At 38.9% G+C, this 27,438-nt stretch overlaps 1 protein-coding gene and 1 non-coding gene across 2 annotated transcripts; both read right to left on the minus strand.

The window, feature by feature from the left end:
- Nucleotides 1-9,681: 9,681 nt before the first annotated feature.
- Nucleotides 9,682-9,754, minus strand: TRNAF-GAA (transfer RNA phenylalanine (anticodon GAA)). Its single transcript has one exon. It is a non-coding gene; the product is annotated as a tRNA-Phe (tRNA).
- A 4,178-nt stretch (nt 9,755-13,932) lies between these two features.
- On the minus strand, nt 13,933-27,429 carry TGDS (TDP-glucose 4,6-dehydratase). Its single transcript, XM_021530322.3, has 12 exons — nt 27,299-27,429; nt 25,796-25,862; nt 25,323-25,391; nt 23,606-23,696; nt 22,516-22,658; nt 20,979-21,077; nt 20,085-20,144; nt 18,443-18,486; nt 18,001-18,166; nt 17,389-17,447; nt 15,424-15,521; nt 13,933-15,053 (listed from the first exon to the last, which is right to left on the minus strand). Exons 1-12 carry the CDS (start codon nt 27,427-27,429, stop codon nt 14,953-14,955), a joined length of 1,128 nt encoding a protein of 375 aa, XP_021385997.2. The 3' UTR covers nt 13,933-14,952.
- Between the last annotated feature and the right edge of the window lie 9 nt (nt 27,430-27,438).

Raw genomic sequence — 27,438 nt, forward strand, 5'->3', positions numbered from 1 at the left:
TCCATTCACTGCAAGATAATACTTTCCATTAAAGCAGTAACAGTGGAAAACTAACTGGAAGCATAGAGGATAGAGATGCAGCATTAACAAAAATTAATAAATGTGGTAATATAAATTTGGGGTGGAGATTCCACCTGCCAACTGCTGAACTTCAGTGCTTGCACTGAAAACATGTGAGTGGCAAGTGGGGAAGGGTTTCCTTCCTAACAGCATTTTTGCAGGCAAAAATAATTATTTAATTGTTTTTAAAGAGTGAATGGTCCTTATTTGCTCTGTAATCCTTTCCCCATCATTATACCAGATGCTGTTGCAGAGGTGGTCTGGCTGTTAGACTTTCAGAACTGTCACAGCTGAGCATTTATTACCCACCTGGTGGAACACAGTCTATGAGATCAATACATACACCAGACATGCACTTAAGCCCTTCTGTCCAGTACACCAACAAAAATATCTTTAAAAAGCTCCTAGTATGGAGCAGTTCTTGCCCTCAGTAAAACTCCTACAGCAATAAAATTGATAAATAAAAATAAAGTAGTGATAAGTGATTCTGTGAGTCTGAAGCAATAGCTATTAGTTCAGGTCCATCATACTAAATAAAAACTGGAAACTCCCCCTGCTTCACTGAAAGCTTTCACTACCTTCCCCCTCCACTTTCCCCAGCTCTGTTGTTTAGCAATTTTTATAAAAATGTATCAAGAAAAAAGCCATGGTTGTGTCCGTGCTATTCAATACTTCCACGGATGTTCAACGTCACCATTTTACCTCAAGAAGTTTTTGAACAATGCAGCAAATTATTGCCATCATGTACCTAAAGAGTTCATCCACACCATGGACACTGTCATCAGCCCTTTTAGGTTCTCACATCTTTATATTGAAAAATTACTGTTTGACAGACAAACTGAAATATGATTCTTCCTCATTTATGTAGGCATAAAGCATATTAGCAGTACCATACATTGGGTATGCAAATGAAATGGATTTCAACTCACCTCATTTTAGATTAAGTTTACCTGGAATTGGCTTTTGTCTTCTGCTCTCAACACAATGTGTGAAAAATGTGTGAATAGTTGCTGAAAAAATATGTTGAAGAAGCTCAGGAGTTATAAATGGAAGAACTGGCTCAAAACCCCTCTGAAAAACATTCCTCCTCATCCTACTCAGCACCCAAATGCATTTCTCTGGTGTGTGAAGGATCTGTCTTTGAATCTATGTTAGACATTGTCTTGTACCAAAGTTACCCACATAATATCTGAAAGCAATTAAAGTGAACACTCACTTTATCAGCATCACCAAAATGAAATCAAAATATACAGATAACATTCAGCTAAGCAATCCAACCCCTGAACTATATGCAAAATATGTGTCCAAGCAATCATTTCAATCAAAGCTGGCTCGATTCAGACACTGATAGGAATGTTTCTACAGCTATTTGAAACTCTGTATGAGACAGAAAGAGTAAGCACAGAGAAAGGTGAGATACTGAGGCAGGCAAGATAAGATAAGGCAAGAAAATAGATTTCTAATGTAGTACATGAGGAAGGAGAAATCTGCTGTTTTCAGAGAAGCCGTAGTGTGGAAAAGGAAGAGCAGGTAGAGGATGGCATGGGAATTACTTAGTGTGCAGGGAAAACAAAACTGTGAGTAGTACGTGTGTAGATTTTATTATGATTACTTCCCTCCATCACAACCACATAATTCTACAACACTGGGAGCACACTACAGCATGCAGTGCTGGCCTAGATGCAGCAGTAGTCTCTTGTCCTCAGTAATGCATTAGCATTTTAAGAGTGCCTTCCCAGCTGAGGGGGAGCACCCAGACAAACAGAAGAAGGATGCACAGATCCCACATCCTGGCATCACTGCGTCACCAGCAATGGTGGTTATCTGCTGCTGCATGACATGCCATGAGGAACACCCTGAACAAAATTACAAAAAGACAGTTGTATTTCTATTAATCACTGGAAAGCAGGCACTGTCCATTCTTTAGTGTGTCACTACTGAGAAGTTCTTCTGTTTTTCCCATGCAATCACACTTAAATAAAAGACCTGTTGTTAGGGCTGCACAGAATCAGCACTATACCAGTTTATAAATTAATATCCTGAATGACTTTCTATTTACTACAGAGTTTCAATGTGTCTTGGAAAATGGGTAGTGCTGTGTGTTGGTACTACTGCCCTGAACCATCAAAGGACTTTTCAGGCAGCAAATCTGAGCGTATGAACCATGCCAATTATCCAAACTGTGATTGCACTGCCTTATCCACAAGCACTGGGCTTGCATGCCACATTTTGGCAGATGGGGAGCTACAGGAGTGGTTTCTGTGAGAAGCTTCTAGAAATTTCCCCCATGTCCAAGAGAGCGAAAGCCAGCTGGCTCCAAGATGGGTGCACCACTGGCCAAGGCCGAGCCCATCAGAGAAGGTGGCAGCACTTTGAGGATAACAGATTTTAAAGGGGAAAAGAAATTACTGCATAATGGCAACTGCAGACAGAGAGAGGAGAGAAAATACGTGAAAGGGACAGCCCTGCAGACACCAAGGTCAGAGAAGAAGGAGGGGAAGGAGGTGATTCAGGTACTGGTGTAGCCCATGGTGAGGCATGGGCCCATGGAGGTCTACAGGGGACCAGAGACCCACCAGCAGCCTGGGGAGAACTCCACACCAGAGCAGGTGGATGCCTGAAGGAGGCTGTGATCCTTTGGGAAGTAGGCTCCTGGCAGGATCTCTGGAGAGAGGAGCCTGTTCTGTAGCAGGGCTGCTGGCAGGACCTGCGACCCTGCAGGGACTCACACTGGAGCAGTCTGTTCCCACATGCACCTGTAGGAAAGAATCATACTGGAAAAATTCATGGAGGACTGTCTCCTGTGGGAGGCACCTCAAGCAGAAGCAGGGTTAGACTGTGAGGAGTCCTTCTCCTAAGGAGGAAGGAACAGAAGAGACATGATAGCCTAACCACATCTCCCATTTGCTGTCTCCCTGCACTGCTGGTGGAGAAATTGAGAATTAAGTCCAGGAAGGGGGAAATATGAGGGGAAGGTGTTTTCAAGATTTTATTTTATTTTTCATTGCCCCAATCTGATTTGACTGGTAATAAATTATACTAATTTCCCTGAGTCTGTTGTGCCCATGATAGCAATTGCTGAATGATCTCTCCCTGACCTTATCTCAGCCCATTCTCTATATTCCCTCTCCCCTGTCCAGCTGAGGAGGGCAGTGACAGAGTGGCTTTGGAAGGTGTCTGGCATCCAGTGAGGGTCAACCACACATCTGAATTACTGGATCAGGCTACCACACCTGAAATTGTGTTCGATTTTTAATTACATTATTTAGGATTTATACTGAAAGTACAGGAAAACAGTATTTCAGCTATCTTGTAGTCTGGATTAATGTAAAGGATGACCCCCCACAGAAAACTTCTCAGCCTGTCATCAAAGGCTGGCAAAGAAGTATATCCATATGCCAACACATTTTTGAGACAAATACAATCATATATTTTTGTGGCAAGAAGGAAATAAAGAAAAGCAATACTCAAAGGTACAGGCAATGAAATCACTAAACACAATTCACACAAGTAGCACAGAATTCCTGAGCAGTAAGTAGGCAGCAAGTTCACTTTTTTTTTTTTTTCTCAATGATACTATTGTTTCTCAGGCTCCTTCTACTGTACTCAAGAACTGATTAGTATCAAGCCAGAAAAGTATTTAGCCTTTGGAATTTTGGAAAGAATTTTGGTCAAAATAAAACATTCTGCATATAAACTGGTGTGGAAACCAGTATATCACAGAAGAATAAATAAATTACACGACAATTCATAATGGCTCTAGAAATAACAAGAAGATCATTTTATAAGGAAACCTGTAGCAGAGGTTTTCAGACACCTGTTCATGTTCTGGGTTACCCGAATCTCCTAGCAAATTTACATCTTTGGGATCTCTCAACAAAAGCTACTGCCCTGTCACCACCTTACCCTTTGTCGCCCTGTCCTGTATGTGGGAGAATGAGGCCAAAGCCTGGGAATGTCAGAGCAGCTTTGAAGATCTCATGATCCTGCCATTGCACAGAAACCCTCATCATATGAATAGTTTCATCATCTCCTGGCTTCTCATATTTAAGTTATTTATCCAGTCCTTTTCTAATGCATGGAATGATTTTCCTGAAAACCAATTTATATGCTACAACATGTTCATGTGTCAGAAGGGAAGAGAAAACAGAGAAAAACAATATGCATGAGAGTTTTACATTTAGACAGATTAATTTTCCCCAGATGAATTCTCCCCAGATAATTCTTCATGGATTCTTCACCTGACTTTGTGGTCCAGCTGAACTTGCCTCCCAGAAGTTGGAGCTGACTGCAGTGGGAATTCCTCATTACTTAAAGACACAAACACTTCCAAAGCTCTAAATTTGCTGGCACTTTGCTTCTCCCCTCCCCAAGGACACATGCCAGCTGAAATATGTACTCTGGACAGCTTGCATGGGAAGGTCTTACACTTCCACTTCATACACTGCTTTGGTACAGCACATGCCTGTGTCAACTCTGCCCCATCTTTCCACAGCCTTAAATAAACATTATTTGCAGATGCATTTTTACACTTTTAAGTGAGGTGTTGCCTTACTGTGGTTTTATTTATTTCTGTCTGAGATAATGATTGAGCACTTCCATTTCTTTTGTAAGATCTTTCTTTCATCCTACTCCCTCATTCAAGATGTCTGAGAAACTTCTTCAGTGATCATGACTATCATAATTTGATTTATGAGACTCAGTACCCCATCAGTTTCTAGCTAAACAAGCACACTTTTTCCACTGTCCATATTATGTAGCAACATGGGTATAAGCTTAAGCCATTTGTAATTTAGATAAACACAATGCTGACTGACAGGCTAAACTGCTGCTGTGGTGACCAGCTACACAAAGACTTCATCAAATTCTAGCCTGGGCTTACTACAAAGGCAGTCATAGAATATAAAGTATGATTCACTTAAGGGAGCCAGAATCTGGAAGGTAAGATAACTAAATCTCAGTTACCCTGATGTTCATCAGTACTTTATGAAAGCAAAGAAGCACCTCGAGGGAACAGCACAACCCATTCTCAGACAGGCATCTTGGCAAGGTCTTCTGTCCTAATTTCTCTACATTGATCTTAAAAGGAGGTGAGGGTGACTAGTTTGACTTCAGACAGACACTGAAATTCTAAATGCCACTGATATCAAATGAATGTCACTAAATGTCTGTGGTAGGGGAGAACCTGATCTACATAGAGTAGATCCATGCCAGTTTACAAAATGTGAAGTGAAATAGGCACGACAGAATCTCTCATCTCAACAATTCAGCTATGCAACAAATTTACCCTTTCACAGGGGAAGAAATATGAAGAAGGAAATACAGATCTGGCTGTGTAGCATATTTAAAAAATCTGAAAGATAGAAAATAGTAGAGTATTTAAAATAATATCTGAAATTATAGAGTCACTGTGTAGTTTGGCTTGGAACTTCACATTCAACTTTACAGAGCTTGATCCAGGAGACAGTTTTCTCTCACAATTTTTATTCAAAATACTAATGCTACGACTTGTCCCAAATAGAAAACATAAAATGGAACAAAATATATTCATCCCTCATGTCATGTGGCCTAAATTCCAAGTACATTGAGGACAAAGTAATGAATGTTCCCTTGCTTTAAGAGAGTGTATGTACATTTAAACAAAAAATATTATGTTCCCCCTGCTGTTCCCTAAGGAATAAAGACAGCATTGATGACCATAGCAAGACTGAAGGCTAAGCTTTCACTTAACTGCCCCAAATTTGCTTTTGTAACTGTAACATAAATTCTCTAGTTCTACATGTAATGGAATATGGGTCCTATATTACAAGAAAAACATAAAGTAGGAACTCTGGAATAAATCACTAAGGAAAAAAAATTAAAAAGTAGGAGGGAAAAAAAAAAAAAATCACATCCCAAAACTCCCAAGGAAAGAGATCAGAAAAAGTCTCCTTTAAATGAGGTTCCTGAGCAGAACTCAAACAGGATAAAGCTCTCCTAAACTGCTCACTCACAGGGGGACAGGGGAAACAAAAGACTTGAATGTAAAGTATTGGATTCTAGAAATGCATCATCAGTTGAAAATTTGTGTTGCCTTTTTAACTGCATTTATTTCCCAGAAAATTGAAAAAACACCATTCTAGCTCTTCTACAGGATCAGAAACCAAACAGACTATAACTAAGATTTGTCATTAAAAACCTAAATGCGACTCATGACTCATGTTTTCTAAACCCCTTGTATCTGTCACACTATGTAACTAAATGAGATTTACCAGATGTCTGTAAACAGTGAAGGAGACAAAGTCAGAAATCTTTCAGTCAAGAGACAGAAACAAATCTTTTCTATCAAACAAACCCAATTTTAATCCAAATAGAAGGAAATTCTACTGCTGAGAGGCAGACTAGACAGTAACAAATATCAAGTGCAGAAATTCCTTCAGGGACAAGGAGGAGACTTTTTAAATTATCTTGGTGTGAGCTCGGGGGACATGGAGGAAAAGGAACATTTTGCGCAAGGAACAGCTGAACTTGAGCCTATGGACACCACCAGGCACAGCAACTTTGTCCCACCATTGTCAGAAATTCCAAATAGAGATATTTCACAGTAAAGCTTTAAGTCTCTTCATTGTTTGTCATGTTCCATGACTCCAAGTTGTTGCAGCCTGCAGCAGAGCTAGGATGTGGGATATGCCTCTCTCTGATCCTCTCCTTCTGCCCGAGTTTTCATTCACTAGAAACAGGAGTCAAGGATGGCCATGAAAAAAGCATGTGAACCAAATCCACTAGATTTTGGATCTTAAGGCTGAAAGCACACAAAAAGGTTTTTTCCCTCTGAATCCCTGAGAGGTATCAACTTCAGTATTTGGTGGACATTTAAAAAAGCATATATCTGTAGTAGCAGAGAAGCTTCCCAGTTGCAGAGAAGGAACTTTGTGACTAAATCATAAAGGCCTAGTTAGACAGTCTGTATTTGTGTCCTAGCAGGGGATCCATCTTGAGGGAAGAAGCTGATAGAAAAATAAATGGAAGCTAGCAAGAAGAGGCCTAGAATGCAGCAAAATATATTGTGTAAAGAAGGTACAGCTGAATGAAAAAATGCCTGAATATTCTGTGACAAGTAATAAAGCAGCAACACTTGAGGTTATATTCACAGAACCTGCCAAATCACATTCAAAATCTGCATCAAGCCTGCAAAATCAAACAGATAGGAGTTAAAAATTTCCAGAATTGAGGTTATCTCTTAATTTTATCCTCTTCTTCCACATAGGACTTCAGGCTTTACTCAGTGTGTGCAACCCACATCAAACAAAAAATGTGATTTTTTTTCTCACTTTCCCCATGGCTACCACGATTAGTATTTCAGTGCTCCACAAAACTTCTGTTTAACGCCACAAAAGCTCTGAGATCAGAATTGCCATTACAGGTAATATTATCTTTATAGATAAAATGGAACAGACATTAACACAGCACATATTTGTCAAAGATCCATGTGCCTGGGTATTCCTGCTAAAAATCATACCTTTGAGAGGTGAGGGTGACCCACACCCTTGCTGGCCCTCGAGGAGCTCAGAAGCAGAGGGGACCAAACCTCCAGAGCAGCACTGGGGGGTTATAAAAGCAATCCCTTCATAGCAAATGATCTTCTGCCATCTCTCAGGGTGCAGGTGCACAAGCCAAGCAGAGATTCAGAGGTCTGACACTCAAGCTTGCACCATGACTCTCTTTTATTCAGCAGTGTAGAAAAGGCCAAAAAGTAAACAGCCCTTCTCTGTTTTTGCTTCTTTGATCACATATCTGCAGGAAATTAATAATTCCCTAACTCTTCCCCAAAGCACTATAAAAGTCTTTGATGAAAAATTGAACACTTTTTGGCAAAAAAAAAAAAGGTACTTCCTTCCATCCCTGAGTACTGAAGTGTGAAGTCTTAATATTATTTTAAAACTTTAAAAAAGCTTTAGGAGAAATTGTAATATAAGCAGTTATACTACCCCTTATATGTCTTATCTGTTAAGGATCTAAGTAACACTACACTTGCTTTGTACTAATTAGATATTCATCTGTAGTGAGTGCTCCTTGTATTGGACAAGTAATTCAATATCAATGTCTGTTGTGATGGTGTGATTAGAAATGGACCAGTGACACCTTCTCATGAAGAGAAGATGCTGAACAGAGAAGTAAGGGAGACAGTTTACTGCTGTGTTTTGCACTGGTGACATCAATATTGAAAGTCCTTTTTCTGTGTATTGCTCTGCTGTCAGTGTATTAAAAAGGTCACAAAAAAAAAAAAAAAATTACCCAAAAGCAGGAGAAAATATCTTAAAGACACAGAGAATTTAATTTCTTTAGCTTACCAAAACAAAGGTGGGCGCTGATTTGACAGTTTTGTGATGACCAAAATGCCAGGTACCAAGAAAGATCTCTGATCTAGCGGAGAAAAGGTTTAACAAAGCACAGGTCCAGATTAAAGGTATATATTTGAAAAAAAATTGCAACCAATTACCAAAGACAACCAATGAACTGTCCACTTCTTCATGTCTTCAAATGACAATGACACCCTCCTTAAAAATATGCTTCAGAAAATCCGAATTCTTTTTCTCAACTTACAAGTAAAGAAAGGAACAGGAAGAAACAGATGAACAGTAAAGACTAGGTGACATTAATTACCAGCTTTCCTGGCCTCGAAGCTATTCCTTTGGCATTTCGTGAAGTAAAATCGTTTCAGCCATCTATTGACAGTGGAGGTGAGGTCCGGGAAAGTTTCAGATTATTAAGAAACAATCTCTATTCGTCCCTGTGAAACGCGGATGAAAAATCAAACCCTATAATTATAACAAAGATTTGTAGGGAACGGTATCTTTATTTACAGCGCTGTGGACACATGTCGAGATTCATTGCTTTTTAATGGACATGCGTACTTTTGAGAGCTCGATTCTTTTTTTATTACCCTTACTAATTTTTATGTGCATAGAATTTTACAGTAAGTTAATGCATATTTATTTTGCTGATTTTACATTACATTTACAGCCAGCTATACTTGTACTCAGTTTTTGTCAGAAAGTACAGAAAGAACTCCTGGGTTACTCTGCCCTGTCTGTTTCAAGGTCTGAGGAGTCTTTCTTATCTCTTCTTTTTAGTGTGGAAATTTGTATTTTTTTCTCTTTCGTTTTGCTAGGGCTATAGTTACTAGACTAAACAGCATATTTAGCAAGCTTAAAGTAGCACGTTTCACTTAAATTTAAATAGATTTTTACCTTGTTAAAACTTGTCCCCGTCCCAGTCCCTCAGTTACTCTTTCCCTCTGTCCCTGCCCTGCCGGTCGCCCCGCTCCTCACGCAGTTTCACTTTTTCTTCTCTCGCCCCTGCCGCCGTGAGAGAGCGAAAGGCACAGAAGGGACCGGGAATGAAGCTCGCTGCTTTCATTTCCTGCGCCCTAAATCACAGCTTAAACTTAGAGGAGCTGGAAAGGACACAGGAAGGCAGGGCACGCTGCGCCGGGAGCGACGCTGCGGGCAATTCCCGGCGCTGCTGGAGCCCCGGCGCGGGCGGGCCGGCTCCTGCCGCGCCCGGGGCCCGCGGGCGGCCCCGCGGCTGCAGCCGCCCGCCGCCTCCCGGGCCGGGCGGGGAAAAGGAGCAAAACGGTGCTGCCGAAACCCGGGATCGAACCAGGGACCTTTAGATCTTCAGTCTAACGCTCTCCCAACTGAGCTATTTCGGCCGCCGTGCTGCCCTTGCTTTGGTGAGGTTCCACTAATCCGTTCTTCCACATCCGCACCCAATAGTCTGAGATAAATATTATTAGCTGTGTGGCGCTGAATGTCACAAACGAGTCAATGACAGGTCCCCGCAAACAAAATTATACCCAAAGCCAAAGACAAATCAGCAGGAACACAAAATTACGGATATACAAACATCTATGCACAGCACACATGCCAGAGTGAAGGTGTTTTGGCAGTGGCTCCCCGGATTATTGAGATAACAGGAACTAGAACATTATGCGAGACTCAGGAGCATTAAATTGGCAACGTTTTACCTTCAGTTTTCAGGGATTTTATTTTAAAGCCTGACAAAATGTGTGCAGAAATGACGGTGTCATAAAAATACATTAACATGAAGGGCACCTGCACCTTCTTGTGTCGATGGTCTTCCACTGGAGAAGCTCCCTGTGTCCACATAAATCACAAATCCTAAGTAGTGTAATATGAAACAATAGTTTACATTTGCGTTGTTGATTAGGCATTGATTTCAACAGGCAACCGGTAGCACACATCTGTGGCTACAGAGTAAAGGTAGAGGATGCCTCAGAGTGCCCACGTTAGTGCCTGCGGTGGGCACTGACATCTCAAGTTTGTGCTGATTTGCACAGCCCATGGTCTAGGAAAAGCCACCTGTGAGGGCATCTCCTACTCACACTTTCTGCACACTGTGAGAGGAGAGAGGCTGCTTTGCAAAATTGTCCGCTGATGCTCCCTCCTGTTAGTAAAAACATCAAGGCTCTCTTACATAGTACCAGAGAAATTTAACAAACCCCGCCTTTTTCAAGTGGGGAATAAGCAGCCTCAGCCCAAGCCAGCCATGGGAATATTTGGTAACATAAATCACCGTTTCCTCTTCTTTTCAGAGTGTATTTCTCTTCACGTTGTCCCACATTTGTGAGTTCTTCAGGAGTTGATATGTTTTCAGGAGTCAAATACCCGTTTTCAGAAATACAAAGGCTAAGAACTGAGCCAGCAGTTTAGTGACTGAAACCAAAAACTCTTCACAAAAAATCCTTTAGGAAGAGGATAAAAAAATCCACCCACACTTGTGCTTAAGAGGTGTGTGAACAACATACTGATACAAAATCTCATCTTCTCATGATTTTCCATTGCCACTGGCAATGATTGTTTTGCTGAGAAATGATTAATGTAATCCCTTAACAAGAAAGTCTCCTACTGATGCAGCTAACACAATCTGTGATCTTTGGTGAAAATAAACTCCAAATGTGTCACGGCATCACAGAACGCAAAACACTATTGACTTAAGAGTTTTAATACATTACCACAACAATCAGAGGCACTATGGAGCAATGGGTTATTCCAATTCTTATTTTTAGAAATCTCTGTTTTGCCAGGTGAAATAGAAATGACAATGGGAATAAAAACAAAAACTGAAGGTAATGCAAAACAAAATTAAATACAAGAGAAGGGCAATTCAGTCTCAGACATAGCATATTTAATAAAAGAGTTAGCTTTTCCCCTAACAGAATTTGGCGAGGGGGTTTGTATTAAAAGTTCCCCCTTCTGTAGAAAGATATTTGCATTTTGTTCCTGTCTAATGAGCGTAAGAACACAGTTACAGCAAAATGGAGCATTATGAGTCAAAAAAAAAAACAAAAAAAGCCCACATTTTTCACCCAGTCTTTCTCCTATATCAAAGCAAGTACAGGGTGGACAAACTAAAGGTATTTTCTAGTCCATCACCTTATGACATGTGTGTTTAAGTGTAAACCAGCTTAAACCACAGCTGACACTCCTTAATGCATGCAGCACACAAATTTAAGCAAGTGCCAAGGTCAGACCAGAGAAAGCCTTGGAGAAAGTAAGGGTTATCTTTGTTGCATAAAGTGGAGCTGATACACACACACCACAAACACCCCACAGGCCACTGCTGGCAGGTGTGGCTGCTCCATCCCTGGCAGTGCTCAAGGCCAGGTTGGATGAGGCTCTGTGTCCCTGCACATGGCAGGGGGCTTGAACTAGGTGATCTTTAAGGTACTTTTCCAGCTGAACCCCTCTGATTCTGTGAGTACAGATAGCCCTGCCTCAGCTGCCCACTTCAATGTCTTCCAAATCCTTTCATTTGCTGCTGGCAAGGGATGCACTGAATAGGAGCTGTGGTACACCAAGACAGTGAGGTAGCAATGTTGGTCTTCCCCAATGCACAAGATACATAGCCACGTGGCGCTGGATGTCACAAACAAGTCAATGACAGGTCCCCACTATTTAGATTTCAGGAGCTGTTTCCCAAAGGTCTGATCCAATTCAGAACAGTAATCCCAAAAAGAGATGCAAACTAACAGCAATTCCCAGTTAACTTCCCAAGTTCCTGTCAGAAACAGAACCAAAACCTTTGCCATAGTCCAGCCGTTGTTCCTTAGAAAATTTTAGCAGTTAAGTGAAATACATGTTTACTCCCTTTATTTTCTTACTGGTATGGCCTCACTTTGCTCTATGCCACAAATCTTGAAAGAACAGACTGAAAGGTTACAGTGTTCACAGTATTTTACATCACTACCTCTGCCTTCTCTAGAAATACTTCCCCCAGTAAAATCAGTGAGAAATTAAACCTGAAAGCATCACACTTCTCTACTGACAGTTCACTAGTTGATTCTTGTCCTTTTCTTCCTACAGAAGCCAGAAGGCTAATGGCAAAATAAGCTGTTTTCTATAACAGAAAACACTTTTCCCTGTGAAAGAAATGCTCCTACCAGATCACTCATCTGCTAACAAAATCTGATCTACAGCAAAGTATTTCAAAGCAAAAGCCTCCTACATTTCTTAAATATATAGATTTCAATATTTTAAAATGTACATTTATTTATATATTTACAAATAGCAACACAAAAACAAAAATCTCAAACACTTGGATGAATTAAATCTTCAAAAATATTTAAATAAGCTAGAACAGCTTTCATTTAAAAATTAATAGATCCTATTGAAAATCTACTCCAGGTAATACTACTTCTCTGGATAGTCATATAAATATCAGTGCTTGCATCTTCAGCATCTATACATTAAGAGCAACTTTCAAAAGTTCTGTTCGATAAACCAATCACCCCTACTGCTTTCTTCTGTGTATTTCCGATAACACTGTTTTTAGTGTTCCAAAAACACTGTAGCTATTTTCAAAGGTTTATAATATTTTTAGATTAAGGTTTATGCATGTTTAAAATAGTAAGATTTTAGTCATCTGTAATCTCTACTCTTAAAAACACAACACAGACAGTTTTCCAGTATAAGGAGATGTGAAAGACACATTTTCATGGAACCCACTTAAAGCAGCTCTCACAGCAATCACAAATACAGCTAAGACACATCTTTCCAGCACTTTAGCTATTTCTGGTACTGACTTTTACAAAATACAGAACAGTAAGATGGATATCATAAGGATATGCCAATGAACATGGCAAGGAAGCCATATATCCAGAAAAGTACAAAAATTACAGAAATCTTTGAATATAGTCAGTGACGTGTGTTTTGACAATGACATTTCAGTGATTGATCCATAGAAGCACATCTGGTAAGCCAAGTATGTGACAGATCATTACATACAAAATCCTGTAACTTCTATCTGTCCCAAATGCAAGCTTTTACTTCCAAATCAAGCATCAGTAACTGCTACACAATTCTAGTATTATTATCCCACTGTGCCACAGAAAACCCACCTTCAATAACAGGCTCCTAGACTTCAAAATACCTGGCACTGCAGTGAGCCTAGAAACTTCCTGATTAGCCTTCTTTTAAAGTGACTCTTGCCAACCACAAGTGGCACTTTATCAACAGCACCATGCGCCACAAGAGGTGTGATGAAGTTGGAAACACTTGCATTTCAAGAGCTGTATCCCAGTTTCTGAGACCCTTCAGAAGTCACAGCTATTTCTGAGTACACCACAGCATCCCAGTCCTGTGCCACTTGCAGCTCTGCCCAGGGGCCACAAAGAATCAGGGACTGGGTCAGCTACAGAAGCTGAAGTGATAAAGCCAACAGTGGTCCTTTTTATGTTTGCCAGATCACCTCAATGGCAAAAAAGTGAAGGTAATTTTTTCAGGATAGAGGAAAAGCTAAGAAATATTTTTTTAAAAAAAAACCACCATTTACTTTTTCAGCATGTTCTTCTTAATTAAGAGAAACCAGTTACACCATATTATTTATTACTAAATCAACTTTGAACAGAATTCATTGACATATTTCTAGAATTACAGAGTTTTTTCCAAATTTTATATTAAAACTCAAATATTGTTTTATCTTTAACATGTTTATTACAGAAAAAATGCTGATACACTGCATTGATTAAGGTCTGCCAACCCACAATTTACAGATAAAGAGTTATAAAAAGATTTCTTCCCAAGTAGCTTTCATATCACAGGAAATAAGACCATTGGAATGTTAACTGTGTTCCAGTATTTCAAGTTCGCTACAACTATAGTGAAAAAGGAGTTAACATGTAATAGACAGTAATACAGCAAAAGGAGTACAAAGTTTAAGGAAATACTTCTGGAAATCACAGCGAGAACACCTGCTACTTCTTGACATCGTTCCCCCCCTGCTCCCCTTAAAAAGGGGCATTTAAAGTTATGAAGTAGGTAAGTTTAATCAGTCAACTACAAAAGCCAGAAGTGCACCAGCAGAGATATGGACGAAACCATACAGGTGCTGTGTTCAGCTTTTGTCAATCAATTTATAATCTCCAAAAAAGATATAATTTCTCCACTTGATTAAAAAGAAAACCTAATTATTTGAAGTGACAAAAAATTATATGTATTACACTGTAAAAACAAACTAATGCAGACAAATAATTCCAGGACTAAAACAAATTTAACTCCAAGTCCCAAAAGCTGCAATCACAGTTAATTATTCTTAATAAGGCAGATTTTACTTCAGTACACTAATTTATAACATAATAAATAGTCTTCACTCCATACAGTTTTTTAAAATCAACACCTAGTGAGAAAAGAGTATTGCACTGAAAGCTGAAACTAAGAGGTTCAACTTATAAAGTGCTGAAACCATTCCGAAGTTGTGCCATACTGTGGCTCTACTCATCATGGTTTGTGTATCTTGAACACATCCAGAGTCCATGTGGCCATTTGATTGCAGGCTGTGAAGAGAAGACCGTATGAGGTAGAAAAAAGCTCCTTCAAGTTCTGTGCCACACTATGGACCACTGAGCTGGACAAATGGGTCTGTCACAGGAAAGGGCTCCAAAGCTTTCTCCGAGTTTTTCCAGTTGTGGAAATTTTCTCTGTACCATTCAACTAATATGGAAAGAATATTGATGAGTCAAGCTGACCAAAGGTAACAGGGAAATCCAAATATTCCACAGATGTAAGACTAACAACATACTAATTGTTAATTATGGAAGTTTTTAAGCAATAATATTACAGAAATCTAGTTTAAACTTTATAAGCTCTTTCTGCAATACTTATTCTAGCATTAAAAAATTATTATCTTTTTTCTTTTGTGTAATGTAAATTTACTATTTAGAAAGCAGCTAATTTATGTAAAATTCAAGTGTTACATTCAATCTCTTCAGCTTCTCATTAACTAACCAATATATCTATTTCCCCCGTTTCCCTCTCCCTCCTCCCATCACTCCTAAATCAGTTTAAAAGTCATCAGTCTTACTTGTTTTCATTATTCCTTCTTTCCAAGGCACTTTGGGTCTCCATCCTAAGTTGTGCATTTTTTCTGAACTCATTGGATATCTGAGGTCATTTGTAGGCCTGATGAAGTGCAATGAACACAGAAAACAATCTGATTATACTACTTCCTTAATTTGAGATGCAGTACCTCACACTGTCTTCCAAGGAACATTAGATATGCTTCAATTTTGAAAATTCTCATAAACATAAATAGGTTGCGTTGCTTTCGAAAAATATGTGGCAGCTGAGTGCAGCTACAACAACACAATTCAGTTTGTACAGTCAACTACTTGAAATTGACTAGAATAAATATTAATTAGTATTTTACTGGCACAAAAATGAACACAAAAATCACTGCCAACGCATTTGTGCAAATGAGTGCATTTGCAACACAGAGCCAGTGCATTCTAATATTAGCATTTACAGTTTTTATCCTGAAAACCCACAAACTTACACATATTCCAGATTTAAAACACACAGGCTTCCAAAGGGACATCATTACAGTGGCTCATTAGCTACATGAACTTTGTAATACTGAATATGCAGAATCCCAAGCTGCAAGATTCAACACAGAAAGATACATCTGATATTTAAGCATGGCAGAAATTTCCACTTCCACAGTCTGGTAGCCTAGTCTAGCATCCTGCACTACTGACATTGGCATATTGAATAGTCAAGGTACATGTGCAGGCACAAACAGCACTTATCACTGTTACTGTAACATGCTAATCTCAAGCAGAAGCAGAACTAATTTTTTCCATAGCAAGTAACCCCCATGACCTTTAAATCACTCACTGTAGAATTATATAGTCATAAATTAGGTATATTTACAATTTCTGACAAGACCTCATCGCTCCTGAAAGACCTATTCCAATGTGGTTAGTTTTCCCAAGCCTATTTATGTTTAAACATTAGCAGACAGGGCCCAATACACACAAAGACACATCTCAAAGTAAATTACACTGAGAACTTCTAAACACTCACATCATATGAGCCAAAGGCAATTTGTTCAAAGTCCCTGTAATACACTGAGATAGGATTTTGAAGAACATTTCCTTTTAAAAACAAAATTTAACACATTTTTAAGAACACTTCAGTTGCCATGATAGCAATCTAAATGTGAGCAGAAAGTAAAAATTTTAAAGGCCATAATACTTAACTGCTATCAGTAGACACATCATTCCTAATCACTCTGGAGAGAGTGATATCTAAAGTAAGCAGAGATTCATTGTTGCTGCAGAAAATAAATGGATATAAAAGAGCAGAGCTAAACCAAGCCTGAAATTAAGGACGGAAACACACAGCAAAAGCATATCTATAAAAGTTATCCATTTTTCCACTGCCCTAACTTTGGTACCTTAGAGCTTTACAACTACTTTTGAGATAGCAGCTTCAGCTTAAGATAGAAATCTAAAGCTAACTACACTCCACAGGCACATATTTCTGCCTGTGGAGACTGGGTCTTATGACAAAGTACATCTAAGTCTGAATTAGTCACATTACTGCCAAAATACTACAGCTAAGCGAGAGATGATGGAATTCATCACACTCAGTGATGCTGAATAAAAAGTACACTGAATAAACTGTTGAAACTACCAAGAAGGAAAGATTTAGGTGCTCTGTAAAACTTTTCTTCTTCCCAGAGCAGACATCAGTAATGACAACTATGAAGAATGTGTGAAGACACAGATTAGCATTACATGTTCCCCTTCAAGACATTCATTCTGGCCTACAGATCCAAATAAATGAAAAACCTGTTTTCTATACAGAACCCTGATTGTAGATGTCAAATCCACTATTAAAAAAAAAATTAAGGAAGCAAAACAGCTCTTAGTCCCTCAAGTGTTCCCTCCTTTAGAGCAGAAACACTTCCACAGAAACTATTTGGTTAAGAGTCTCAGAAAACCTGCAGGACAAAACTATCCTGCATGTCCTCCACATTCCTCACCTGTCTTTGACATAATCCATCCAGCGCTCCATTTCAGACTCTGAACTGGTCTTCTTTATCTGTCAAGAAAAAAAACAAGTATCACTCCCATACATCTTGGGCTATCTAAACATGTATTTAAAAACCTTTTTTTTTTTCTTAACAAATTTATATCTTGTTTAAAACCCCCACCAAATAAAAATATATAAACCACAAACAGAAATGGTCTTTTGTATACTGAGTCTTCAAACCACCAAAATTATCTAGAACATCTCCAACCCATCTCCTTCATCCAGAGCAATGCCAGAACATCCAAAATCCAACTGTTAGATTTTAATAGTGCCACATTCTCAGACCAAAACTGAAGCAATCAGCATGGAAAAAAATGGTAATTAAGCATGATGTCAGTCAGGATATAACCCAGTCAGGATAACTGACACAGCAGCCCAGCACAGAATAGCCCATACTGCAAACTTACACAGTCCAGCTGCCACAGAAAGGGTGGCACATCATTCTGCTGCAAGGATCTTCCAACACCCACCATAAGCTCTTTCAGAGCTACAAAAGGTCTGTGTAATTATTCATATGTGCAATGAAAACCAATAAAGAAAAGCATCAGAACTCTTTACTCACTAAATGGATTAGCTCCTTTGCAAGCTGGGCAATGGACATCTCAAAGTTAGTTCCAATGTTATAAATTTCACCTGGTTTCCCCTCCTTCAGGACAGTAAGGAATGCTTCTACCACATCAGTTGCATAAAGGAAATTCCTTCTCTGAAGTCCAGAACCGTGAATACAGCTTAACACAAGAAAAAGACAAGAAAATATTTTTAGTCCTCAAATAGTTGCATTAATTTACTGGACTGTGTTTTAAGCAGTATTGATGTTAGATGGGTGCCTGAAGGTATCTTAAGTAGTGGACATGCAAACAATCCTTTACTTTAAGGAAATCCTGCTATTAAAATAAGTGATTCAGAACTTTGTTATATAATTATCATTTTACAAACTAGCACATGTTTATAACTGAAATTAGAGTTTTCTAGAACAAATACTACCAAAAAAGTGAGTTACCTACCATTTTCTGTTCTGTTGCAACAAAGATATAAACTTTGGAATAACCTAAGGAATTGAACAATGACAAAAAAAATTACTCCACTATTTTAGAAGCTGTTATTCTACAAAGAATGAGGAACTTCTACAGTTATGTAGCATTAAGTATTTTAATAAGATCCTTTAAATATTTCTAAGTTTTATTAAATATAATGAAAGAATATATCAAGCCTAGAAACTGCAGGGATTTTGGTTTGTAAGAGCAGATGCCTCTATTATATTGTAAACCTTATCTTTCTGGCTGTTACAAATGTAACAGTTTTTCAAAAATAAAACAAGTTTCCATTACTTTTGCACACGGCAGTGCATCAGAGTCTAACTACGAATCATTATTACCAACTGTTCAGAACAAGGTTTTAACATCCAGCAAACTGCAGTAAATCTAGAAACAAAGAGTTTTTAAAGTAGTTAAATTTGGAAGAGAATCAACAGAGCGTTTTAACATAACACAGATCAAGTGACAGTGTGCTTGCTGCACAAAGATTTACATCATGTTCATCTAAAAGCTTAGATCCATTCATAGTGCCATAGATACTTCAGAACAGCTGCCCCCACTATTATAGTCCTTAAATTGAAGCCATTAGAAAACTACTCAAATTACTTACATTTAACTTCCTACTCTAAACACAGGAGCAGAATACTAGATAAAACTAAAGATTCATGTAGCCTTGTGCTGTGTTTTTAGCAGTAACTAGAATTTGGTATGTGAAGAAGAATATATGCAAGTCAAAAGCAAGCAAATACATCCCCTGAATCATGCAACCTGTAGCAAGACACAGATCAATGAAAAATGTACTCTAAAAGCCATTGCTTATCCACCTGCAATAATGTAGGTGAACAAAACGTATTTGGGGAAAAAAAAAACCTCACAAAAGGTAAAAAGTAATTTAAATTAAAAAACACTTCCATAAAACTGTAAACTATAACTACATTTTCCACCAATACCAAACTCCAAAGAGTACATGTGATGCTTACTTTCATTTCAACAGTGTAATTCCATTCACTAACCAAGCAGATTCAGGTATTGACTTAAAAAGGCAACTCCTTCTCACAAATAACTGTTTTAAATAGTTACCCTGCAAGGTCTGTATGAACACATGCAAAGAAAAGTCACTCTACACTACTTCTCACCTTATATATGAATATTATAGCTCCATCTTACTTATTTTCTGTGCAGGTTGGAACAACCCTTTCTATACCAGACATTGTATTCTCAGTTTACTTTTTGAAATGTTTCCCTTATGAAATGTTTCACAATTTGAAATTTCCCTTTGAAATGTTTCACAATTACAGAAGATGATGTGAGTTAATGTAATTTGTACAGGAACTCTGTCAAAATATCCTTTGAAAAATAGAAAATCACAAATCAAAGTTGCTGCCACAAAATTCACTTAAACTACAAGTATCTAATTTAAATTTTATCAACAATCAAAAAATATGTGTTCAGGGTAAGACACGTTAGTGTTAAACCCAAAATATATAATCACACGTTAATTGCAAGAGTGCTTTTTTCAACAGTCATCTCTTGCACATGAGAAAAAAGTAACATCACTGCAACCCTGAATTCTGGTACACTGAAGCTCAGAGTAAAGCACAGTTTTACTTACTTTTTCTGGATACTGATGTGGTCCATAAACATTACTGCTCCGTGTGATGACAACTGGGAACTGGAGAGCATTAAAAATACACGTGATTCCGTAAGAAAGCACATACTGGTAAAAATCTGTACCTTCCTGCTGATCAATAAACCAACCAAAACATGCAAAGTGATTACTCAAATATCTGCAAGCCCTTACAAATGTTATTGAATTAAACTCTCTGTATTTCTGTCGAACAGGCAAGGGCCTCCAGCCTTCTCAGCCTGCTAGGAGCACCACAAGGGACAAATGTTTGAAATCTCTCTTACTCTGGAACCACCACAAGACATTGCATACGTGTATCTGGTTTACTAAGACTGGCTTATGCCTACTTATTCTAATATGTTTCACAGGTCAATGACATCCTATTTTTGTTCACTTTATAGCAAAAGCATCATATATTAAGAACAGAAGTCAAAGGTATTCAAAATATTTTTTTTTGTTTGCTTAAGCAAACAAAAAGCAGGGCTTTTTTATTTTTTTTTTTTTGCTTTAACTATAAACCTAGTCTTAAGACAATTTGAATTGTACATGTTCTACTTCTGTGTAATACTTCTGTACTCCTGCAAGCTTAGCAGTGATTTTTAAATTCCTGATGTTCTCTTTGACCATTCTATCAAAACACAATTTTAGATATTACAGTTTAGATTTAAAAACAAAACTTAAAAACATCAGACCTGTCCCCACTGTCTTGCAGTATATGTTCCTAAGTTATTGGTGGAGATTCTCTAACACATCAGGACTACAATAAGGAAAGAGGTGGCACTGTGTGGACTAGTACTGATTTTTCTTTTATACTCTTACGTACATAATACAGACACTTAATTACAGGCTTCAGAGTTTCTGAAGCTTCCATGGACTTACTTGGTATCTTTCCCAATAAGACTGAACAAAACACTCTGCAGCTGCTTTAGAGGAGGCATAGGGATTTGTCGGACGTTTTGGTGAGGATTCATCAAATTCCTAAAATGAAAAGGAAAAATTTGCACTGCTCAATTTCTTTTGCCCAGATAAGCCTTAAAGTAACAAAAGGAATAAAACCCCCTAAATATCCAAGCACATCAGCCTAACAAAGTCCCCTTACAACAGAAGCCCATAACAAAAGACAACATATTTACTAAACATAGGAGGCAGATAGATTACCAGCAGTAATATTTTTATACTTGTAACAGTTACCTCACAGCAGCAGGTCCTCAGATTTTTACCTTATTAAATAATCACTGTTGTTACAGAGAGGTTTAATATTTTTCAGGTTCATATTGCCTCAGAGGGCAATTGGACCACCACTAGCAAATTCAGTCCTAAATAAAAGGGGTTTTTCCTTAAATTTTTGTGTAACTTTATTTGCAACCCAAAAATGTCCAAAGTAAGGCTTCAACAATTCTGACCAGTTCCAGAACAGGTATTTTCCAGACTATCCTAACATTTTAGTCTACTTCTCACTTGAAGGGAGAAAAAAGCTAAACAAAAGAAGGAGGCATACTAGACAACATGTGATTGGTAACAATCACCTTCACATGATTAAAACACTCACTGTTCTTGTCCAACCTTTGCCTCTGATTATTTCCCCTCAAAAAAAAAACTCTATGAGAACTTCTAGTGTGATTCACAAAGAGAAGAAAAAACAGATTAAAGTTTTCTTTTCAAGGCCCAGAGACAGAAAAATTTCACTTGAAGGTATCAGCCAAGCCATGAGTCTACACACAAGAAAACATAATTCCTGGATATCATAAAAGCCTATAGATGGAAGTTGTGTTGAAGGAACTGATACAGACACTGTGATACTAAGAAAGTGCACAGAACTCATCTGAAGTACATTAATATCTCCAGGGGCTATGGCAAAAGGCTCCTTGACTTTATTTATGCCTTTAAAATGAAGAACATGCATAATTTGCCTTTCTACTGAGCTAAATGACATTTCCTGAATTAAGGTCAGGTATGAATTCTCAAAAATCAAAGATCTCCTCATAACAACAAGAAACATCTGAATATTTATTACAGCAATACAGGAATTGTTTTCTATTTGAATTGTCACTACCTACAGTTCTGTTAATATTTTAGCTAAAATATAAAGCAGTTCCCCGCCTGTTAAACTGTGCACACTACTGAAGTCTCAAGAATGCTCCAGGACAAAACCTGCATAATACACTTCTTTATACTATCTCTGAGGAGTAGTGACACCATTAATGACCCAAATCTCACTGCTTTAGAGAATAAACATTCCATATAAAACAAGCCATGAAAAAAAAAACAGGACAATTTTGATATTCAGCTTTCTAGAAACTACCAGTGCTTACTTAAAGTCAAACATTTACAGAGGCCAAGTAAAGTTAGATACAACTTTGTTTTCACTATTAAAAGCAGGTAAACTAGAAAAATCTTGATGTATTTTCAAACTCACCTCATCAGTGCTACCTCCATATACTTCATCTGTGCTAACATAGACAAATTTCTCTACATTGGCTTCATGTGCAGCAGCAACCAGCACATTGGTGCCATAAACATTAACGTAGGTGAATTCCAGGGCATGCCAAAATGAAAGATCTACATAAAAAAATACAGACAATTCTGATTCAATTTAGGCAAGACAGGGCTATAGGTTCCACTTGAAGACTGCAATAGAGACCTGTCAGATAGCAAGGTCCTTATTAAACAAAGGCACCTTGTACACTTGAAGACAAAAATCCTTGTTCTCAACAAGAGGCTGAAATAATGAGCAAAAGCTTGTTGGTTATGCATTTTTTTAATCTAAAATAGCACTGGCTAAGTACAGTAAGAAAAGTGTCAAAGACAAGACTGTCTTTGAATGGGTCCATGCAACTGCAAGATGCAGTCATATATAGATGACTAATAATTCACCAGCAGCTGTTTTGATTCTTACAACTGCTCCCCTGACCTAATGACTTTGTGCCTATCAAATCTGACAATTTCGAGAAGTATTTTCCTGGAGAATTCTTTAAGGATTTCTTCTCATGATGGATGGAGTCTGGTGGGGACTGTTCTTACTAACAGTGATATTGAAAAGCAGTCATCTGAAATGTGTTCTCTCTTTTTAGCACAGAGACAAGATTCCAGTGGGACTTATGCCTAATCCTTCAGCTTTCACGCTGCTTTTTCATGTGACATTGGAGCCAATTAAGCAAAAACTTCAGACTATGTACAAAGCTCCTATCCACTGTCTTTATGACTCCCTCAATACATTGTCAGCTTTATGTGAATCTAGACAGAATTTAAAAATGTAATACAGACAAAAAGGTACATTACCATTTATGTGCAATAAAAACAAGACAACAGTTAGATGAAGAATTTTTTTAAATCAAGGCTGTGAATCCCTCTGAGTTATAAAGGCCACAAGATGCTCAGTTATGTGATTTGTAGAGACAAATTGGATCCTTGGTTTATATGAAGGGAAAAGACAAAAGGTGTACTGGCATATATTTCAAGCAGGCATAGCCAGAGAAAACAATACCAAAGCATGCAGCAATGCTCACCTACATGCGTTTGGGCTGCAAAATGAAGGACTATATCTATCTTCTCAGTTTCAAAGAGCTGCTTTATAAAATCAGGTTCACAAATATCTCCCTAAACAGGAAAGAAAAAAAGAAAGGGCAAATTATTTTTGATAGAAAACAGTCAGCTTCCCTTTATACAAAGTGTCACGTAAGAAACCATTACAAAGGGAAACAGGATACAAACAGCACTATCAACTGAGTTCTGGGCCACTTATCAATTCCATGTCTAAAATAAGACCACACAGAAAATTTCACCCCCTTTTTTTTTTAATCCTCAATGAAACTTAGTTGAGAATTTATATAACTATTAACATTAGAAACAGCAATGTGTCCAAAAATATATATAACAAAAGTACAGCACGGAACTCCAACACTGAGGTTGAAATGCCACGTTCCCAGAGCAAGTAAGAGTTCCCAGTCTGGCAAGCTGGCAGGGACATCTAGTGGCACTACAAAAGGAGAAGCAGATTCCCCCTGAGGGGGATTGGATTATGTCTAGCAAGGGCTTTGCTGTTCCTATTTATTCCAGCAATTTATTTTTAATCGACATATTTTTTTAAAAGAAATGCTATTTTTAATTAAATGGGTAGTTACTGATTTTTTTAAACTGAAATTCAACAGCAATTGTGATTAAAATGTATCTTTCATACAGCCCCTGACTCAAATTTTCTAAACTTTCTGTTCTAGTTTCCAAAACAGACTTCCTTTCTACAGTACCACTAGAGAATACTTTCTTCTTGCTGTCTCCTAAAGTCAGTACCAATGTTACAGTTCTAATTGTAAAGGTTGCACATTAGACATTATCTTTTCCAGCACATTTTTTCCTGTCAATGTAAACTGCTTGGCTGCATACCAGCTGGATGTTAAGCTGTGCTCAACTGTCCCTAAAAACCAAAACCAGAAACAAATAACCCAAATACACACCCCAAACCACAAAAAAAAAAAAAAAAAAGTGAAAAATTGGAATTATTTATACTGATGTAAGTTTTGTGACGAGATTCCTACCCTTTTCAAAAGCAGTATAGCCACATCACTCCTAGTTACTGTTCCCCTGCTTCACATAGGGATCTGCCTGTTTAAAGGATATCTTGTAGAACTCCAAGCTCTCCACAGCAATTAAATATTTATATCTCCTCAGGTAACAAGTATTTATACTGCATTCATACATTTCATATTGCACACTGGAAACAATCAAAGACCTTAGGAAAATAACCAAAAAGCGACTTTGGCCATGCTGAAACTGCACACACGTGCAGACTGTCCCTTTCCTCTCATGCAACTTGAATCCCAAAAGCTCAGATATAATCCCTTACTGAAAGAAAGAGATGGTTCACAAAAACATAATCAACCATGGGGGTCACCAACAGGTCAGGGCAAGTTCAGCTTCCAGCCTTGAGTGAATCTAATAAAACAGGCAAGTTTACATCTACTATCTCTGAGAAAGGTGCTGTTTCAGCAAACTGAACTACATGAATTTCTGAGATGTCCTGCAACCTTGGGCAGACCCCCAGACAGATGAGCATCAGCACCACCTCTTGTAGACAGGAAGAACTTCAGCATACAAGCATACAAGCAAGCCTGAACACTGATCTGAACAATAAATCAAAATCTACCCCCTGTCTGAAGACAAAACTGTGGAAGCATACATCAAAAATCTGTAAAAAGTCATGTTTTGTGGAAGGGAAGGTTCTATTACCTGGATAAACTTGTAGTTTTCTTTCCCAGAGACAGTTTCAAGATTCTTCAAGCTTGCACAGTAGTCGAGCTAAAGAGAAATACCAAACATCAGTAAGTGGGCTTCACAAATGCAAAAAGGCTAACTCAAACCCAACCTAACCACTGGAAAGTCTAAGAATAAATATTTAAAAAAAAAACAACAAAACTACTTTGCAAGCAGATGTGAAGCTTTAAAAGCACAAATCTTCAAAAGATACCCTAACTTGTATCTAAACATCTGTTTGAGCAAAAATTCTTAAACAGATATTTAAAGCTTGAAGTTTCATTCTTTTTCTGAACATCAGTTGACTTTTTTTTTTTTTTTTTGCACAGGAACAAATGGAAAATCAAACAAAAACTAACAATAAGCTATATAAATTTCAACATATTATAGACTGCATTGTAAACCACTTAAAACTGTTGTCCATATAAAGAAAGAAAACAAGGTATTACCTTATCCAGATTTATAATCAGATAGTTTGGATAGTTTTTCACAAGAGAGACGACTACATGTGAAGCACTGCAGGATAGAAGAAAAACATATTTTACAATTATATACTTGGCTTTAAGGTCATAAAGAAATGACAAATTCCAAATAAATTCAGCATTTTCAAAAGTCTTTGAGGTAAGCAGGGGATATATTCAAGACAGAGGAAAGACAAATTCAAAGATATTTTAACACATCAACATTATTCTAATACACATTCTATACCTTATCCTAATATTTTCCGTATATAAGTGGTTAAGAAACTAAAAATCGGAATAAAAGTTCATTTTCTAATGAAAGAAATCAGCACAGCCCACAGTCAGGTAAAAAAACAAACAAACAAACAAAAAAAAAAAACAAACAAACAAAACTGTTATATGCTATATTCAATTGCCATTGTAAAATACTTTTGCACTCTAAAGCTTACACATTAGGTATCAGGGAGAACCAAACAGTGAACACTCCTAACCCATGACATCACTCAAGTCTCTGACACTGCTGTTAGGTGTAAGAAGTGACAACCAGACAACCCGGTGGCAGCACCCCTTTAGCACGGTCTTGCGTACATGAAGCTCATCCTGAGAGTTCAGGCTAGTTCAGTGTTACTCACACCCACAAATTTAACTCTCTCACAGCTTCCACACACTGAGGGGCTCCAGATTAAGCCAGGCCAGACCTTGCTCTGACTCAAACTGAGCCCACAGCACTGGGGATTGGTACAGGAAATAGCAGCTGGTTCGAAGCCCTGCCACCTTCAACCCAAAGAATCCATCAGGCTGGAAAAGACCCGAGTTAATAGAGTCAAATTTATGACCAGACACAACCTTGTTAACCAGACCATGGCAGTAAACACCATGTCCAGTCGTTTCCTGAACACCTGCAGGGACAGTGACTGCTGACCTCCCTGGGCAGGCCAGTCGAATATTCAATCATATTTTCTGTGAATAAATGCATTCTAACGTCCACACTAAACCTCCGCAGGCGCAGCTTAGACCGTGTCCTCTCATTTGCTGCCTGGGACACGAGGCTGAACCCCTCCTGGCTACAACCCACTTTCATCAGGGAGTCGAAGAGAGCGATCAAGTTGTTTTCCTTGAGGCTCCAGGCAAACCCCAGCTCCCTCAGCCGCTCCTCATAAGGTTTGTGCTCCAGGTCCTCCAGCAGCTCCGCTGCCCTCCTCTGGGCAGCCCCGTCCCGCTGAGGCCGAGCACCGGCTCCCACCGCCAGCGCCTCCTTCACCTCGCGGCCGGCCGCCCAGCTCGCTCCGCAGCACTTACCACCTCAGAACCACGGCAAAGGCGAGTCACCAGCACCCCGTGAGTGAGCGCGGCCCGAGGCAGCGGCGCCGAGGAACCGGCCCGGGACGGGCACAAGGGCGGCGGCACCGCAGGACCCCCGCCCGCCACGCCTCACCCGCGCCCCTGGACAGGAGGCGGGCGGCCCGCTGCGGCCCCGCGGGGCTCACTCACATGAAGCCGGCGCCGCCCGTCACCAGGACCCGCTTCTCGAACAGCGCGGGGCCCGCCCGCCCCGACATCGTCCGCGCTTTACGGCACCGGCCCCGCACTCCCTTTCGCCCACGGCTGCGCGTGCGCAGCATGAGCCCGTG

Source organism: Lonchura striata, chromosome 2, assembly GCF_046129695.1.
Source record: "Lonchura striata isolate bLonStr1 chromosome 2, bLonStr1.mat, whole genome shotgun sequence".
Lineage (NCBI taxonomy): Eukaryota > Metazoa > Chordata > Aves > Passeriformes > Estrildidae > Lonchura > Lonchura striata.